Consider the following 18,587-nt stretch of genomic DNA (forward strand, 5'->3'; position numbering starts at 1 on the left):
TATTAGCTATGTTAAGGCTTATCCCTACCAAATACTAACTTTGTTGGGGAGAGAGAATGTAATTAGCCTAATAGAAGGAAGTAAAAGTTGTTAAAAGTTCACATCTCAACTTGTTTCTCACACACCTCTTGTATGCAAATGGATTCAGATGATGCCACATGATAAGAGACATACTTCTGCGTTTGATCAGTTTGCATGGACTGCTGCGCAACAGTGATGTGTGGTAACAGCCATTAGCTATAGCTATTATTTTTTACAAGAATAAGACAACACAACTCTGGAGAATGCTTCTATATAGGCTATGTATTCTCCATAGAAGAGATTAAGGCAGTTGATCAACTAGGGAGCCAGAGAGATGAGATTACATCCAAATTAACTAATACTTAATTAGGTTGTGGGACAATACAGGATCTGTACTTATACAATTATAGAGCATGAATTCCAAGTAATAATTTATTCTAAGAATGAAATACAGCGTCTTGGAATGTAACCATTCAACTGTAAATTTAGCGAGGGCAGGATGCCTGTCAGTGGCAGATAAACCTGTTGACAGACTTGTTTTCATTATCACTAGGAGAGATGGGCTCCAGTTTCCTTATTGCTATTCCTGTTCCAGACACACAAACATGTCGCCTGAGAAGGTTCAGTGAATGTGGGTGAAATGACCTGACCTTGACAACTAGGTCTGGTTTCAAATCCAATAGCTACTGGTTTTAAAACAATACTTTTTTTTCTCCATACATTTCTATATTGAATGAAGGTACATTTCAATACATAAAATAGGAAATTATTTCCTGTTTTACATCTGTACGTGACAGCTGCTAAATAGAATCAACCACACTCAACTGATTTCCTCATTTAAATGGAAGAAAGATGCTTAATGCTCATGGAAACACTGTGATGGTGAAAATGCTTCCAAGACCAATAACGTCTGAGGAGCTGCTGATAAAAAACAGACAATTATTGCCTAATAATATTGGTGTCCAGACAGCCTTCCCTGTATAGTCCTACATGATGCCTCTGTGTGCCTGCATACAAGGCTGTACAGTTGGAGTGCGACACAGCGAATGTCACAACAGGACTGACTAGATTAGTAGCCGAAGTGACAGGCATGCAAGACAAACACATCATCCTGTCAACCCGCCTTCCTGCTCTCTGTAATTGACAGTGTAGGCTAGTCTATAACTTTTGTGCGACTATCCTCCAGTGTTTTGCCAAATAGGCCTAGTCATTCAGCAGTAGTGGGACTACACAGCAAGAAAATTACCATCACTGCAAGAAGAAATATTAAATACTGTGTAAAAAAAAAAACCTAATTTAGCCAGATTTCCTCCATATCCACCATTAAGCATAAGACTGATGCTTAGAATTGGCTCTTTCATAAAAATAAGGTATAAACAGGATCAATTTCAATACTAAACCCTGCACTCAAACTAAAACTGTGACAAAGGTTGGTGCAGACATGGAACCAAAACCAAAACAAATCCCAACCTCCACTGTTGTTAAAGATTATCAGGAAAGCAATATAGCACACTATATCTGAGATCTGCTGCAACCTGTCAAACACCACGCACTTCTTTTGCAAGAGTATTGCAACACAAGACATGTCTTTTCCAATCTAATAAAATAATTGGTTGATAACATCTAACAGGCTGTCAATCACATTTCTTGGTTCAATAAGCACAGGGCATGAACACTTGACAGATGTTGTGTCAAGACACATTCAAAGACCCCTCCTTCCCCAGAACCACCAAACTCTTACTTGTTCTCTACAGTCTGTTCATCTCTATTCTCCCCTCCCCTCATCCCCTCGGGCTGCTTGTCAGGATCAGACAAGCCTGGCTATGTGCACTCAGCAGAATCCCCATCTTGATTACAGCAAAAACAACCCCAAAACCAGGACAGGACATGTTTTGCTGTATCTATGCACAGTGCTCAGGACATTCCTGGCACCTAATGAGAAAACTCAAAAAATCTCCCAAATCACTCCCTAGACCAATGAGTCCTGTTTGTCATTCCCAGACATGTTAAACATTCAGATTCCTCCATATGACTGTAAATTGAACCAAAACAAGCAGCTTGCGTGTCACAGGAGCAAAACACGCCATGGCAAAAAAACATATGGCAGTCCGCCGCTTCCCAGACATGGCCAATTTTGGAAATGTTAGAAGTGGTGTTTACTTCAAAGAGGAGATAGCACTAAGTGTTCACTATGTGCCGGCTAGCTGCCTCCTATTCACTCACTTGGAGCCAGCTACTTTTGCTCAGTAGTTTCATAATCCTAATACTGTACTTGCTGAACTACAGATGCTCTCTAAAATCAAGGCATCCTCCAGATAGAAGCTACTTGGCTGTCATGCCACTACTAGGGAGGGATCTGAGGTTTGTGCCGCCTCCAGACAAGATATTCAAAGCAGACTTGTAAATGTAAAATTATGCCCGTATTATCATGCCCGGAATTTCCCCTAGGGGATCAATGAAGTACAATCTTATCTTTATCTTATGATATCTATTAGGCTAAATAGCTAATCCACAGCACTCTGCCTGTGCTGTAATTGGAGTCAATATTGAAATACCTACATGAACATTTAAAATGACTGATGATGATCATATAAAAGCCTCTTCCTTAGAAGTTATCCTTGGCTCAACTAGTATTAATGTGTCGCTATCCCTGATCGGCTTAGTCTTTGACCCCGGAGTACTGTGACTGACCTTGCATAAACCATTGGGGATAAAGGTGGGTATTTATTTTAAACCAAAGACAATGTGAATAAACTTACCTGAAATGAGAAGAGGCAGGTTCTGATTTCAAGGATAATATTGTGTCTGTTTTAACTTGAATGCCCGCTGTGTCCTGGGAGGACTCACTATCAGCGTGCTCCACAGGTTCTGCTACTTTATTTCGGAGGCCCCTCCTGGTATAAGTCTGCTCTGATCCATTATCCTCATGTTTGTCCTTCTCCTTGGTCACTGAAGAGACCGTTTCTGATGAGTCGCCAATTTTCCTGTCCCTACGGACATATTTTGAGGTGAATTCCTCCGTGTTGCCATAGCGTTCGGCGAGCTCCCTCCTCCTTTCGGCCTTGTAGCGGGCGATCCGCTCGGCCTTGGTCTCCAGGGAAGAGCTCTGCAAGGTATCTATTCCATCCATTTTGTTGACCCCTCGATTCAAATGCAGTCAGAGTTCAGGGGTTCGAGGACCCACCTTTTCTTCACTGAATGCAACCAACTGAGTGGCTTCTTCAAACGTCCTAATCCAAATTTGCTGATTAGCTTTGTTGTGGATCTCTCTCTGGAGAGAAATGTCTCACTCCATCAACATCATCCCAGTGCTGCAAAAAAGACAGGCCAACATCATTAATAAGTCATCATTGTATGGTATAATTCCCTATGACAGGCTCTCAGAAATCTGCAAAGTTGAGTGGACCACAAAGATTTATAGTTCTTCAGCTTTCATAGGAAACTAGCTATAACTGCCTCAGCTGCGGAGCTCCAAGCCAAGCCCAGCCCTGTCTCAGCTAACAACCCCCCCGTGAGAATGATGTCAGCCAGCTCTGCTCAAAGACAAGTCATCCCCCAAGTTGGCTGGCAAAGCACCGCACTGAGACTCTCATATAACCTCTATTCAGTCTACTCACATGGAGCGAGCTGGAAAGGGAAGGAGGGAGGCAGGGAGAGCAAGAGGGAGAGAATGAGAGAAACATCAAATAATATATTCTTCTTCATCTTATTTTATTTCTTGCTTAATTGAAGGGTTGGTGCCTTGGCCTAATCGCCACTTGAGCATCGTCCAACCCCGTAATGATTCTGTATTTACAACGACAAGCACAGTGCATGAGCTCACAGGGCAGAAAACCACACGGCTGGCGATGGAGGGGTTCTACAATTGCAAACTCACTTAAACGCATCCACAGCTGACACCGGCAATAAAAGTTATGTGTGCGCAGTTTCTGCTTGCTCCACACAAAACACAAGGGCTTTTCCACAGACGTAGCCGATCTCACAGCGCAAGTATGCTAACGATGCTTTGGGGCTTCGGCCCCTACACACCCCAGGAGCTGGAGAAGAGGGTGATTGGTGGATGGAGGTATGTTTATATAAGAGGGGGGGGGGGGCAGGGGTGTGGGCAGGGGAACTTAAAGCAGCCCTCTGGGATCCCTACAGTAAGAGGGCAAGGGTTAATTCATCACATAGGATCTCACATTTAATAGCTCATAGTCAGGAACAGCAGTATGGGAGAAAGTATTAGAGTTATGTTAGTGATGAGAGAGTTGAGGAGAGACAGAGGGAAAAGGGAAAGAGTGGGAGGAAAAGGAGGTGGGAGGAAAAGGAGAGGTGGGTCATAAGGTAGAATAAATGACCTCACTCCAAGAATGTTTCTGTAATGATGACAGGCTTGCACAAATCTCCAAAGGCGCCCCTTCACCCCCAAAACCACCTGCTGGGCTGTAAAAGCCAAAACAAAATCATGACTCTTGGTCCCCTTAAAAATATGTCTTTGAAATATTACACAGGAAATGTGTCAGTGTGTGTGTGTGTGTATGTGTGCCTTCACCTTGACCTGACCCAGCCCTCCTCCACCTAACATAACAGCGCTTGGCTAAACAATGAGGGACCACAGTGCCTCCCTTGTGAAAGTTTGGACATTGTATAACCACAAACTGTAACTTTACAATTACACGGTGTCTGGTCCTTGTTATAAGCCTCTGTGATGTTGAAGACACCGACACTCCTGGGAAATGTCCACCCTATACCCACCCACAGAAAAATGCACTAACAATAACAATTCTTCATCTGTCCTTACTACTAAACTAAATTTACAAATGAGCATAGATTATTTACAGTCCAGTTAGTCCAACTACCAGGATATACTGTAAGTATCCAAGCCATATAAAATTCAAATGTTTGAATGTGTGAAAAAATTCAAACAACTACATGCAACCCACATGCAAGAAAAGATTTGTATTTAGATTTATATTTAATTTCTGAATGTTTGAGTGCGGCCTCGTTTGTGGTTGCGCAGCTGCTCATGTGAGAAGGCGAAACAAGCGCACACAAAACTCAATTGCATAGTGAGATGGCTGGTTTGAGTTTTGACCCTCTTTTGTCACAGCATTCAATCAACCAGTGGAGATCTAGTTGTCTAAATTTTTTCACATATTCAAACATTTGAATTTTGTTTGCTCAAATATTTATATACGTTCACACAGGCATTTATTAATGAAAATTCATTTTACACATCAAGAACAGGATGGAAGTAGAGCTGAGGAGGCTAAACCTTAAAAGGGATTTTACTACATACAGTAAAGGGAGGAGCAAATAGCCTATTAAATATGTAGGCCTAATCAATTAGTAGCGGTGCATCCATAACTTTCCAGCCTGGAGCCTTTAAGTAGCTGCATGGTTCAAAAAGAACAGGATATCCTGACTGGGAGTCATTTCACATTGCTGGTCTAGGTTTAAAAAGATGAACATTTCAAGATAAAGTGTGGTTTGTTTAGGTCGTGAACTCAATCCAAAGAATATTACAGTGAAAGTATCTTTGATAGAGCGGCACACTGTGATGCTCTGACCCGTGTTAGGCGAGTAGCCATGTTCCTAGGCAAGAACTAATGTCGTCATCATTAACTTGAGTGAACTTGAATTAACCTTCCAACCCAAAGCAAAGCATGTGAATCTCCTTATGAAGGCAAAAGGTTCCTGAGGTTCGATGTTGATTTCAGGACTATGCACACCCTTACATAATGCACCTAGGTCACTACCTATAAAAGGACTGCTAAACAGTACGCTAAAAGCTGGACCATGGAGATCCAAAACAAAGAGGCTGCTTTGTTTGGAAGCCACATCTGTTATTTTAAGCAACAAGGGGGACGAAGTTGTGAGTCACACATGAGAAATCATCGCCCCTATCAGCGAATGGTGAACTCACCCAAAGATATTTGTTTTGGGAGGTGTGTTTTTTTTTTTCCTCTTTACCTATTTATGGTTATTTCTTCAGAAAGACAGATAGATGGAACGAGCAGGAACATGCAGAGCTAAAAGACATTCAGAGAGCTCTCAATAAGGTCCGATGTCCTAAAATGTTCCAAAAAAAGCAGACGTTAAAGGTGATTTTTTTTTTTTTCTTTACAATTTTTACCTCATCCATTTTCATCAGCGTTAGGTGGAGCTTGTTGTTTCTGACAGATCTGACGGCACTCAATGCCACATATATCTCAATTTGAGGTTTTGTTGATGGACAGAACATGAAAAACACGTCTGGGCACATACAGCTTGACACAAATATGTCTTTTTCACTGATGATTTCCGCATATCTGTCTTCTTCCATATCTTTTAATGCCAGTTTGCCAGTTAGAGCAGCTAACTCAGATGAGTGATATTAATTCTGCTCTTCGCGTGCATGTAAACAATCCGAGCCCTGTTTCCAATCGCTGTTATGATCTCTGACCTATTGTTGCCCCTTGGGAGTTGTTACAGACTATGAGAGGAAGCTCTGTCTCAACAACGGCCAAGTGTGTCACTTCCTGAGCACGCCCCATATCCTTCTTCATAAAAGCTCAATTAATCCGAGAATTGTACTCATAAACTGGGCAAATGTCCAACGCTGCCTTGAGGGAAGGGATAGGCAAGGACAGCGCACCGATTTTTAAAGGGTTCAACAGCCATATTTCCCCCTCACTCTCAAATGAGTATCAGAGGCAGTATCATCATTTCCTCTTGGAAATCTGAGAGCTCTAAACCAGTCATGCTTTTTATATTGATTTTGTTTACCTGCAAATATGTACTAAAAGATTTAATATACCACCAAGGGAGATGTTGCAACATCCCAGAGGGTTCTAAAAGGATTTGAAATGTGTAGGGAGAGTTTTCACCCTTTTATCTATGTCCATATGAGCGAGTCCTGCAGTTTACCTGTATCTAAAGTCCCCTTATCTTTTTGCCCGGTTACAAATTTAACTCAACAACACTGAGGTCAGAACTTCATAACTCGACCTTTAGGGAGAGGAGGTATTTAAGTAGAAAGCTCATAAAATACACTTTTTGAGAAATCTCTCATTATGTTAGCAAAAAGTTTCAGAATCAACATCCCTCCCTGCACCCGGCAGAAAGTTAACGAAGTATAGACAGAATTTGCTGCAATTTGATAGGGACTAGTGAGTTGATTATAACTTATTTGAGAGAGATATGATGTGAATGCTTAAAAGGTGGGAATAGGCCAAATTGAACTTGTCTTAGTCCTTCCACAGTTCAGTCTAGCATTGTGATAAAAGACAAGAAAGTGAAACTCAGAGCTGGGAGCACCTGACAACTTCTGCATAAATTCACACTAAAAGACAGGAGGGCAGCAGGGAAGTCATAACACTACAGGTTCCAAACTCACCTATAGACCCCATCCTCATTACTCATAGCCCACTGGTGTCACTATCTGCACGTGTGAAGCACTGGGAGTCCTTATGGGAAAACACCTGTATATAGAGAGTATATACCTTAAACATCAGTTCAAGGGTTCATTCTACTCATAGCAAGACAAGGGCCAGGCAGAAAACTGCCTGGGGGGGGGGGGGGGGGGGGGGCAAATGCTGACCTGTAGTCCATTAGTTGGTGGATTCCTTCAGAATTCACGTGTCCACACAAGAGTATGGAGCAGGAATGCAGGCAACACCCTAAGCTTATACACAGTGGATTTGCATGGAATACTGACTGTATAAAAAAATAAAAAAATCTGGGGATTTCTCATATAATGAGTCAACAGGAGTGCCAAAACTGAAGCTTGAAGACACAGAGTGATAGCCTGGGGTTTAGTCATGGCCCAGGGCCAAGCACCATTGCATGCAAGCTCTGTTTAGCAAACTATTAATGTCTTATGAGAGACACTCTTTCTTTCAGTTTGACCATAGTGCCCACAGCTCCCTATAAGTCATCCGTCTAATGATAGGGGTCACAGCACTAATGGAACAAAGACAGCTACCAGCCAACCACCGATAGCAATTGTGGTATCAGTGTGTCCAGTCACTCCTTCGTCATGCAATAATCATGTCAAGAAAATGATTCAGCATCATTTCACTTCAGCTTTTACTCAATCTCCCCACAGGGATCACTGGTTTTATCTCATCTTTTTTTTATCTTGAAACTCTTGCTCATCATCAAAGTCTTACACTTGATCCCATTTGACAGATGTTTGATTTAAAATTTGCAAGTTTGGAAGTTTACTCACGCTTGAAGAAGGCTGTGCCTCTGAATGCCAGCAATTATTTTATTGTGACAACGCTTTGCCACCATAAAAATCCAGGAATCCAAATAAAGTTGCCGCGAGAGTCAAATACAGAGGCTTTAAGACACAGAGACATCAACCCTCCTTCACCATGGACAGAGAGAGGAGGCAGTTAAAGATAGAGCCAGCTTCTGACACACATTCTTCCTAAGGGAAGAGGGTGGAGAGTGGAAACTTTGCTCCACTGAGAAAACCAGGTGCCAATGCACGGATCGCAGGGGCAGCAGGCAAAAACAGCGAGATTTCCAGTCCTTTTTCATAAAAGTTCATCAGCGGTTGCAGTTTTTAGGGATTCTGGACTAGGTTCAAGGACCCTTAAGGAGGACAGCATAAAGATGGACTATTAAGTATATTCTGAAGTGCAGAACCGTCAAGCAGTAATTTCCTTGCGGACATTTGAAGGACTTCCAAAAGTGATATTTCCTTGCTTTAAGCCTCTGAACGGACTCCAGTGGCTTACGTTTGCTCCCTCGTCTCCCAAGTCTTTGCACCTTTATTGCAGTGTAAAAAAAAAGTCATAAAAAGTCCTGTCAGGGATTCAAGGAAAACACAATCTTACCTTTTTATGTTCACTATGCATTCAAAAGTGACATAACAGAGAGGCTAAGTCTGGCATATCACTGGGCAGCGGGAAAAGTGTGTGCCCTCTCTCAATTCCTGCAGTGTGTACAGTATGTATGTCGTATGTGTGTGTGTGACTGCTGCCAGGTCATGTGACTAGCGAGTAAGAGCAGATAGGCTTGAGCGTGGGTCATTAGTCCCTAATCCAATAACCCTACCTTTTACATGTGCTAAGCAGTGGCTTACACCCAATCCATTCAACCCAACAAATGCATCTGAAAACACTGTAGAAGGGGGCGGGTCTATTGTGTGTCACGTGTTTTTTTAACCACCCTCTTACAATAATCGACCACATATTGAGTAGCCAATGTGTTTCTCATTATAAAGCCATCTTTTTGCACTTATTCTGGTTTAAGGGCCCTGCCTGCAACCATAGGCAGAATGAAGATTTAATTGCAATTGCAGAGCTTTTCAACACCATCCTGCTAAAGTGGGCCTCCACTAATAGAGTGCTTGAGAGGAGGACGCTGACAGAAGGGGTGTGTTGTTCTAACGTGGAAGAAGCCCTCCACTGACATGACTCAACTCTTCCTTGGGATTGAGCTGGTAAGGAAAGGGGAGAAAAAGAGGGTGAAGGGGAGGTGAGGAGACAAAAAGAAGCGGGGAGAGTAGCGGAAGGAGGACGAAGCGTATGAGGGGGTTGAGTAGCATGCGGAAAAGGGGAACAGGGAGAGTAGAGCGCAGAAGAGAAGAAGGGGGGTAGAATAGGAGAACGGAGAGAACTAGAGAGGTTAGAGGAGGGGGAGAGAGGCGAGAGAAGATGGAAAGGAGGGTGGAGAGAAGGGGCTTTTGTGGGGGTGGATGTGATGGCTTTGTGGGGCATGTGTCTCCAGGGTGCCAAGAGGCCCCAGTCTGCTGGTACGGGGGGTGGAGGGAGGATGGGGTCTGCTGCAGGAGGAGGAGGAGGAGGATGGGGCAAAAACAGGGCCTGAGACTAATCCATCTCTCTCTCTCTCTCTCTCTCTCCCTCTTACACACACACAAACTCCCCCAAATCCCCTTTACCAGAAGTCCTGCTGACTGTAGCCAGCCACCCATAAGGCAGTTGACATAACAACCTCCCGGCTACTCATGCCTGCAGTCTGCTTTGCCTTTGTAACTGACACTGTAACAACTGTATGAACTGACCTGCTTGAGATTTAGTGGCATTGTGGCGGAACCAACAATGCTTGTCACCGGGCAAAGAAAGCGTGCTGCTTCCTCTGCTGTGCCTTGAAGTCTTTGTTAAGAGAGACAACAGCTTATGTATTCCAAATGCTCAATGAAGCTATGAGGTTTAACACAGAAGAACAAGTGTGTGTGTATAAATATTTTCCTCGGTTTGTTTTGGAGTGGGTTTTTTTTTTTTTGGCTAGTCCTTTGTCCCAGCCTTCCGGCTTTCTGTTTGCTGCATTCAAAGGAGCCATTAAATGTGACGTACGGGAAAGCAACACACACACACACAGAACACACATAGAACACACACACACACACACACACACTGGCATGCAATCTTAGAACACAAAACAGGCTTCCACAAATACACACATTCGCTTTCCTACTAGGCTGTGATCACAGAGGCTGGAGTGAGGAGTAGGCAGGGTGGGGTTTATGGGGCTTTATCTAGCTAGCAGATCACACGCACGCATACGCACGTGCACACACCACACACAATGTACTAAGTTGGATTCCCTTCAGAGAGTTAATGTAGGCCAGACCCAAACACCCACACAGGCTGTTTATAGGACAGATGTAGTAGCTACAGCGAAAGCACCTACCTTTACCCCAATCACCTCCCTTTGGTACACATGTTTGCCACTGATTTACGGAAAGCATTGCCTCGCTCCAACAACACTAGTGCACTAAACTTGCCAAACTTGGTGGGAAGAGTGAAAAATATGCAATTTGTCCAGGACCTTATCAGTGCACTCAATGCAAGGCTGTGGCCAATGTGTGTAAGCTAATCTGGGTCAATCACTGTGAGTAGAACAAGCTGAAGATGTTTTGATTAATTTTTTACTACTTCCTTGTGTACTTCCAGTATTTATTCTACTAATTCCTGGCCCCACTTTCTTCCTAGTGTGCTCAAAGGTAGAGATGCACCGATCGATCGGCCGGTGACCGGAATCGGCCGGTTTTCAGCTGATCGGCCATGACCGGTGACCGGCCGATCAGTCTCATATATCCGATTCTGTGCCGGTCAAATTTAAGACAACGGTAAAAACTCCGCTGTAATTAAGCAATATTACACTCGAGGGTGTGCGTTACCGTGATGCTTACGGACCTCGGCGCAAGCGCCTCGGTCCTGACCGCATCACTGTGGTGCCAATAATGACGGTAACGCACACCCTCGAGTGTAATATTGCGATTATACAACAGTTACCAACAAAATAAAAGATACAAACAAAATGTATTCATATTGTGGGGCAATTCACTCTCAAAATAAAAAACGTTTTGCTAGTGTTATCTCCGTTTCCCTGGAAATACTTGGGGTCTGACTAATAACTGGAAACAATCAGTCACGTCAGTAGACTCCTATGTAATGGAACCTAGTTTACTACTCCAGCAAGTAGGCGGAGCCTTAGTTACGACCTAGCAACAGAGACGATTTCTAGTCCCTGTTGAGTCAGCCAGCCAACTGGAGCTAATGCTTTCTAGAGATCGCGGGATTTCCCAAACTGAATAAATACGACACATATAAACACAAAACTGCCTTGCTAGCTCAATCTTGTTGTAACTAAGATATCTGCTGAAAAAAATATTTTTTCCATGGACAGACTTAGCTACTACGTCCGCGAACTTCACATGTATTTTTAAGCTAGTAGCGCCGTGCACAGCTGATGGGTGGCAGAGCGTCTGTAACATCAAGGCTGAACAGAGTTAGCGTAGCGTTATATTTAAATATATTGTATGATAATATGGCGGAGTAATATTTAGTGATGAGCACGGCTAGGTGTGCTGTCATGCTGATTTGATCACGTTCTAAATGTCTAGTTGACCAATCAGATTGCTTGGTCGGAACTACCTGTTGTATAATAGTCCATAATAGTAATAGTCCGTGTGTTGTTATATAGATCTGTTGCACCTGTTTTCTTTCGGGAAAGTATAAAGTGGGATATACTGCAATTCATTTTCATTTGGATTTTATTTGTTCAAAAAAGCTCTGTCCAGTAACCTGGAGCACTTTTTTATTTTGAGATTTGTTTGAGTGAGAGTGAGAGAAGGTCCTGTAACCTGGTGCAGTTTTGGAGAAAATGTAAGTTATTAATAGTCAATGTTTTATTATGAACATACAATTGAATTTTAATTTTCCATTAAAGAAAAGTTACAAAAATGTTTGTGTGTGCTGTCAATTATAGTTCTTAGAAAGGAAATCGGAATCGGCCAAAATCGGAATCGGCAGGTCAGACTTTTAAAAAATCGGAAATCGGAATCGGCCAAGAAAATTGCAATCGGTGCATCTCTACTCAAAGGACATTGTTGTCCAATAAAAATTTTAAAACGGCCACGGTGGAAGAATTTGCCAAACAAATGACTTTGGACACTTCAAACTACTGTGTTCGAGAGAAGAAGCTAGAAAATGTAAACAGTAATGAAAATGCATGACCTCACCTTATTGTTTACTCCAAACAAATATATGACAACTGGAGAACAATTAGTCCATTCATGATACTCTATGATAAACTATGATACATGATAAACTATGTCTGCATGTATCCCAATTCATGACATAATTGAGATATGATTTTTTTGCTTCATTACCATGCAAGCCTACTTCTTGAAAAATCCTAGGCTAAACACTGAAATGTGGGGGAGTAATCTCTAATATCACTCTTGCTCTATGAACTACGGAGCTGCGTCTCCCCCTGGAAACCGTCTAATTCGACTTTTCCACTTGTCAACAACTTATCAGCATGGACTTTAAAACTTGTTCATCTCCAGAGAGGCGCCCTGCAAGAAAGAGGCAAGACTGAACAGAGAGAGAAAGAGAGAGAGGGTTAGAGAGGAGGGGGGAGAAATCAGTGGGGTGGAACGACTCATCTGGCATATCCCGGTCATGGGGTCTCTCTCTGAGCTCTGGCGTCCACTGTGCAGAGCAGACACCATCTGGACAGCTGGAATGCTACTGAGTAGGGGGCGAAGGGGTTAAGGGGCTCCCAACTTGCGGGGGGATGGGTTATGGCTGACAGATACAGTATTAACAGTAGTGCTATTAACCATTTAATGCCAGACCAATAACAGAGACATAAACTAATCTGATGGTTTCAGTTGCATACTGAAATGGTAGCACATTCTGCAAATGGTTATTAAGATCAACCTATAACCAAAAAATGTGCCCTTGAGCAAGTCACTGAACCCCTCACTGCTCACTCAGTAAAAGTCACTCTGGGAGTGATGCGTAAAGTAAAATGTAAAAAGTAAAATGCCTTAAATATGAAGAGCAAATAACCTGAGGCTGACTGAGGTACACAGAGATCGAGTGCAAAGTCAAAACGTGTTTCTCCCTCTTTAGGTGACATTTCCTGAATGGAAAAACTAATTTGCATGGCCACTAGGTCTGCGTCAGGTGTGGATGTTCATTATGTAAAGCTTGCCAAGAATGACGTGTTTGTGGTTGATGATATTTCAACTTCCCTTATTGGTTTTTCAGGTTCTCTTGTGAATTGAGTTCCGAAAACACACGGTTGTCATCTGAAAACGAGAATACTTTCTTAATTCCTGTGAAGTTTACTTTTTGGAGCTATAGCAAGCAGCAGAAACCTAATGACAGTTGCAGAACACAAGTCTACTGTACACCCAATTTCCTTTACTGGCAAGACAATTGTGGGAATGAGCTTAATGGGAGCAGCATTGTAACATTTGGATACACTGTGAGTATTTGTCAAATGAGGATCAATGCAAGGCAACCCTGACATCCTACTATTGCTGTTTTGTCCAAACATAAGGCTTTAACAATATCCCTACATATGGTCACAACCAAGACCTGTTATTTGTTTGTGCTAGTCTCATTCAATGGATGTTTCATGGAGGGACAGCTATTTCTGGCAGGCAGCCAACTCTGATTGTCTCCTTCTTGGTCCTTGTATCTCGACCAACTGCCTTCTGTGACTCACATGTGTGCAAAGACAATAAAACCCTAGCTGACATACTCACAAGATGTTGCCCATCAACTCGCTAGTTTTGAACACAACCCTGGATTGTGATTGGTTTAAGAACTACAAAAGCTCTCTGGGATTTTTTTTCTCTGCCTTTAATTTCACTTGACGATGGCGTCAGGCAGACTTCTCCTGCTCTGGCACAGCGCTAAAACAAAGTGAAATGTAGTGAGGAGAAAGGTCTCGTGCTGTCCCCTCGCATGGAAACTATTATGTGCGCGCACCTCAAATGAAAGTCAGAAGTATAACCATATGTTGTATGCTATGCGAATATTGTACTTGTTAAAGACGTCATCTGTATGGGCCTTGGCTGTACAGTTGCTGACCAAATACAGTTATCATCTTAAGAGTCAACGCTGGAAACCAGCCACTCTAACTGCTAGCTGGGTTTATAAATATGTCTTAGTGGAGATTAGCCTCCGGGTAACCCCTAGCACTCTTCCCTGGGGAGTTCCTATTGCTCACGTTGTCACATCCCTTCTGCTTAATCTAAATATTTGTACTGTACAACCGCTTGGCGAGGCGGCCGACATCGGACCCTGCTGAGTGCTGAGGAGAGAGGATGGGTCAGATCAAGAGAGAGGAGGGATGAGGGGGGTGAGTGGGTGGATTTTTTTAGCCTAACTTTTTGCAGCCAAATTTGCAGCCCATTTGGAGCAAGTTTCTTAAGTAACACTGACAGGTGAAGCTAGAGACTGAAAAATTATCTCTTGCTGGCCAATAACTACAGTAATAGATATCATTCTGTAAATGCTGCTTTACTCCGTGCATAAACTTCATTACAGGTCTGCACTCACAGTTTCTTTTTTATGTGAATCTTTTATGTACTTTCAACTGATTCTTAAGTCTTCTTAATATGATCACAAATACACTGGAGGCCAAAAATGTAAACATTTTGCCAAAGAACCCAGAGTGAACATATTTCAATCAGATGCAGGTGCAGGTAAAATAAGAGAAGCTTCATTGAAAACTGACAAAAGCTTGACTTGATTTGGAAAGATCCATGCTGACCCAGGCAAAAACTTTCTTCAAAGTTGCACACTGCTGATCCAAAATAAACATAAAAGTGGTTCATGGCTAATTTTGAGCTAAACAGAGGGTATCCATTCCGGGTACACAGTTATTTCAGGCCTTTTCCTCTCAGCGGCTTGTTAAAAACCTTAATTACACATATAAATCTAAATTACGATCCTAATTTAACAAGAGGGAGTTTTTATATCCCCTCATTTACTATTCAGCTGAGCAACACTTCGTGTGAGGTAGATTAACTCAGTGCACTTAACAAAATCCTCACCTTTATCGCAGCATGCTGGCAAAACGGCAACACTGACCGATTAAATATGAGTTTAAATAAACTGAATCGGTGCAAACAAAGGTGAGGCAACAGAACGAAGGCCTTATGAGAGGCCTCCAAGTGAGAGGGGAAGTCCTCCCATGGCAGCCAAAAATCAGCTCAAACACACAGCTGCCAAACAACAAAATGCAATGCTCTCCGTTGTTGGTGAGGGTCAAGTAAATCCGTTCTCACTTTAACTCAACTGAGACAGTATTTTGGCACGCTTTATTAAAAAGCATAAAAAATCATTCTGATTTTCTGGCTTAGCTCTTAAACTAGCACTTCTCTATCATTCTAGAGACACTGAGATATTTGTACATCTATTGTCAAAGCACTGTGCCTCTGACCCTTGCACTCTTTACTATTGTTTGCTTGTAATGCTGGCGATGCAGGAATTGAAGCTTGATCTACTGTTGCACACACTGTAAGCCACTCTGGATAAAAGCATCAGCAAAATGACTAACATACAGATGCAAATGTTACCACCCCATCCGCTCCGATGCAGTAAACCATGCCCCATATAGGACAAGTCTCTACAGCAGGAGCCCTCATCCACAGCACGCCCCTCCTCCCTGCAAAAGCCCTCTCTCCACAGAGTTGAGTAACAAGATCCCTGCAGGGGCAACCCAACACCGCCCCTAGACTGACATGAGGCGTTCAGGTGAATGATAACACTTACCACTACCTCATAACACTCGCTTAACTACCCAACAACAATGGACCCTCTGTCTCTTTGTTTGGGATCTTTACATGGTCCAAAGAAAAGGCAGGTAAAGAGCAGCAGAATTATGTGTGTGAAAGAGAAAAAAAACAAAAAAAAACTTAACAGCCACTCCCTGTTTGGACACGTTCTGTTCGAGCTGCCCTGCACAGGTTAGCGTTTGCTCAGTGGAGACAGGGATTTGTCCAACAAAGTCATCTTTTGTGTTACTTTCCAACACAACAATGTTAACGGCAACACATACTGTATTGAAGAAACATGCTTTGTTATCTGTTATGTGACACAAATGCATGTTGTCCCAAAAAAATGTGATAGACAAACAGTGTGCCCTATCACGGCATCTTTCAGCATTCTTCTCCTATCTTGCTTGACACCAGCTGATGGTTGAGGAAGATCATGGGAAGCCCGTTGTGACACAAGCCGCTGTCAGAGATGCTTTACTATGGGAAAATTACAGTCTGGCAAACCTCAAATAACAGAACCTTCTGAAGTGAAGCTGCACATCATGAGTTTCATTCCAAACTGTGATATCCACCATTCGAAGAAAAGTAACAGCTACTCTTACAAAATGATTGATAGCACAAAATTAAAAAAAATTATAGTACTTTTTGAAGGATAGTAGGCAACTGATTCCTCCCTGGTTGACTAAATGATACCACTTTTACAGACTGGATCTTGTATTTTTAGAGATGTATGACAAATTTCAAGTGATGAATTTTCACTAAAATATATACAATTTTGGACAAAAACATGTATTTATACAGCCAGGTGGTGACTAGTGATTAGAGCTAATCCCAGTTGCATAAAAAAATGACTGCTGAAAGCAATGCAGATCCATATCACGCTGGACACACATAGGCTATACCTCGCAAAGAATTTGCACACTTTTATAAAATACACACACCCACCATATTTAAACACAGGGATCAAACAGACCTCATACATCTCCCTGTGCTCTTGTCATCCCAGCGGTTTGCATGTATTTGCATAAGGCTTCCATGCCAGTTTGACACAGAAAAACATGACTTTGATTCCAAACTATCTCATGCTAACTCACATAATCTAGTCTGTTGTTATACTCTGACCCTTTTCACTCCAGCAGAAATGGAAAAAAACAAAATGACTGACCCAGAGTGTACAGTGAGTGACACAGTCAGTCCTGAAACCATTTCAGCATATGTCGTTTTGGGCTTTGGCTTTCTCTCACTTTCTTATCCCTTTGTTTTCACAGGTGTTTTGCAGAACACTTCCCCAAATGCTCACTCCTCTCTGTCATTGTTTGCAGAGGGACTACTCAGGGGCTCGGTCTCACTTGGAGGGAGAGGAGAGGGGAGGCCAGCTCTTGTCAACTATAGTCTCCCTCAACCACTACATTTCTGGGCAGTGAGCCAAGTCCAAAGACAGTGGGTTAAAGGATCAAGCTAGCTGGTATGACTTGGAGCTCATTCAGTGTGGTATGGTCCCTCCATTCAAGCAGACTATGTGAATGGCAGGCATGTTCATTGGAGTTGGCACACCAGCTGGCTTGGAAGGGCTGTCACTTGATAGGACGCACTGAGACTCCCACAAAAGAGACCTGCCTTAACAAAATGGTGCAGGATAGGTACTGTATGAAAGAATATACAATGTTCTGTAAATGGGCTTAGGCTAAACTAGATGGGATGGACCGAAACTTGCACAAAGACATCCGCCTCAATAAAATAGTTGCAGCTTGTAGAGTACTGTTCTACTGTTCTTAGGAATATACGATGATATCAGAATTGTGCAACATCTATGTCTCCTGTAATTATTCTGTAGTAATGTTACCCTGAGAACTAGGCTAATGTTGAAGGAAGGAAACTGCACTGACTAATGCAATGACAACAGGAGTATGTGTAACAGCGTTTCGACATACGCACTGAGCACATCCTTGTCTGTTACAGTACTGTATGTGTCACAAAACATCATTGTTATTGATGGGGATTTTCTAAAACAGCTCTGTCAAATACATTCAATTCTAAGGAAACACTTGTTCTAATATCTCACTCAATGGGACTGATAGCATCAGTTTGTTACTAGTTTGTTACACCGCAGCAATACACACATGATACAGACGCATTGTATACATCACTTGCCATTTTATGTCAACATACCTGCAATGTTTTGAAGTTCTGCAAACAAGTCAGGAAACAACATTCCCCAAAGCAATATTATAGGAACCTTTTCAGGCGGATGGTTATTTTTTTCGCAGATCTGTTCACGCAGCTTTAAAAGTTATTTCAAAAAGCACACAGTTGTTTTTAGCTAGGTTCACGAGAATGCTAGTTACGGACGTCGTTAGGAGTCGTCCACAACGACGAGGAGCAGAGTCCTCGACGACAGATCAAACAAGAGGAAATAGAAATAAAACGACGCCTTTCTTCTTCGATAACAGTTTGGCTTTCCTAAACCTATCGTTGAGGTCGTGGGAGGTTCAGAGGAAACCCGGTGTCTCGGAGCTGCACCACTCTCTCCTGTCCTGAC

At 42.6% G+C, this 18,587-nt stretch overlaps 1 protein-coding gene across 2 annotated transcripts in view; it reads right to left on the reverse strand.

Annotated features, from left to right (window-relative positions):
- Window positions 1–18,587, reverse strand: part of LOC139663803 (supervillin-like) — a 55,683-nt gene extending 37,096 nt beyond the window's left edge. The window contains exons 1-2 of one of the 2 annotated variants that reach the window (XM_071542547.1): window positions 18,218–18,587; window positions 2,781–3,332 (exon numbers count right to left, since the gene is read on the reverse strand). In XM_071542547.1, the coding sequence (XP_071398648.1) occupies window positions 2,781–3,151 (371 nt within the window). In that variant the 5' untranslated portion in view covers window positions 3,152–3,332; window positions 18,218–18,587. Of the gene's footprint in view, window positions 1–2,780; window positions 3,333–8,215; window positions 8,275–18,217 lie in introns of those variants that run through there. The other variant, XM_071542548.1, reaches the window with a different exon arrangement.

Source organism: Centroberyx affinis, unplaced genomic scaffold, assembly GCF_046629955.1.
Source record: "Centroberyx affinis isolate AG114_WGS23_722 - 3 ecotype Tasmania unplaced genomic scaffold, CSIRO-AGI_Caff_v1 ptg004123l_1, whole genome shotgun sequence".
In the NCBI taxonomy this organism is placed as follows: Eukaryota; Metazoa; Chordata; class Actinopteri; order Beryciformes; family Berycidae; genus Centroberyx; species Centroberyx affinis.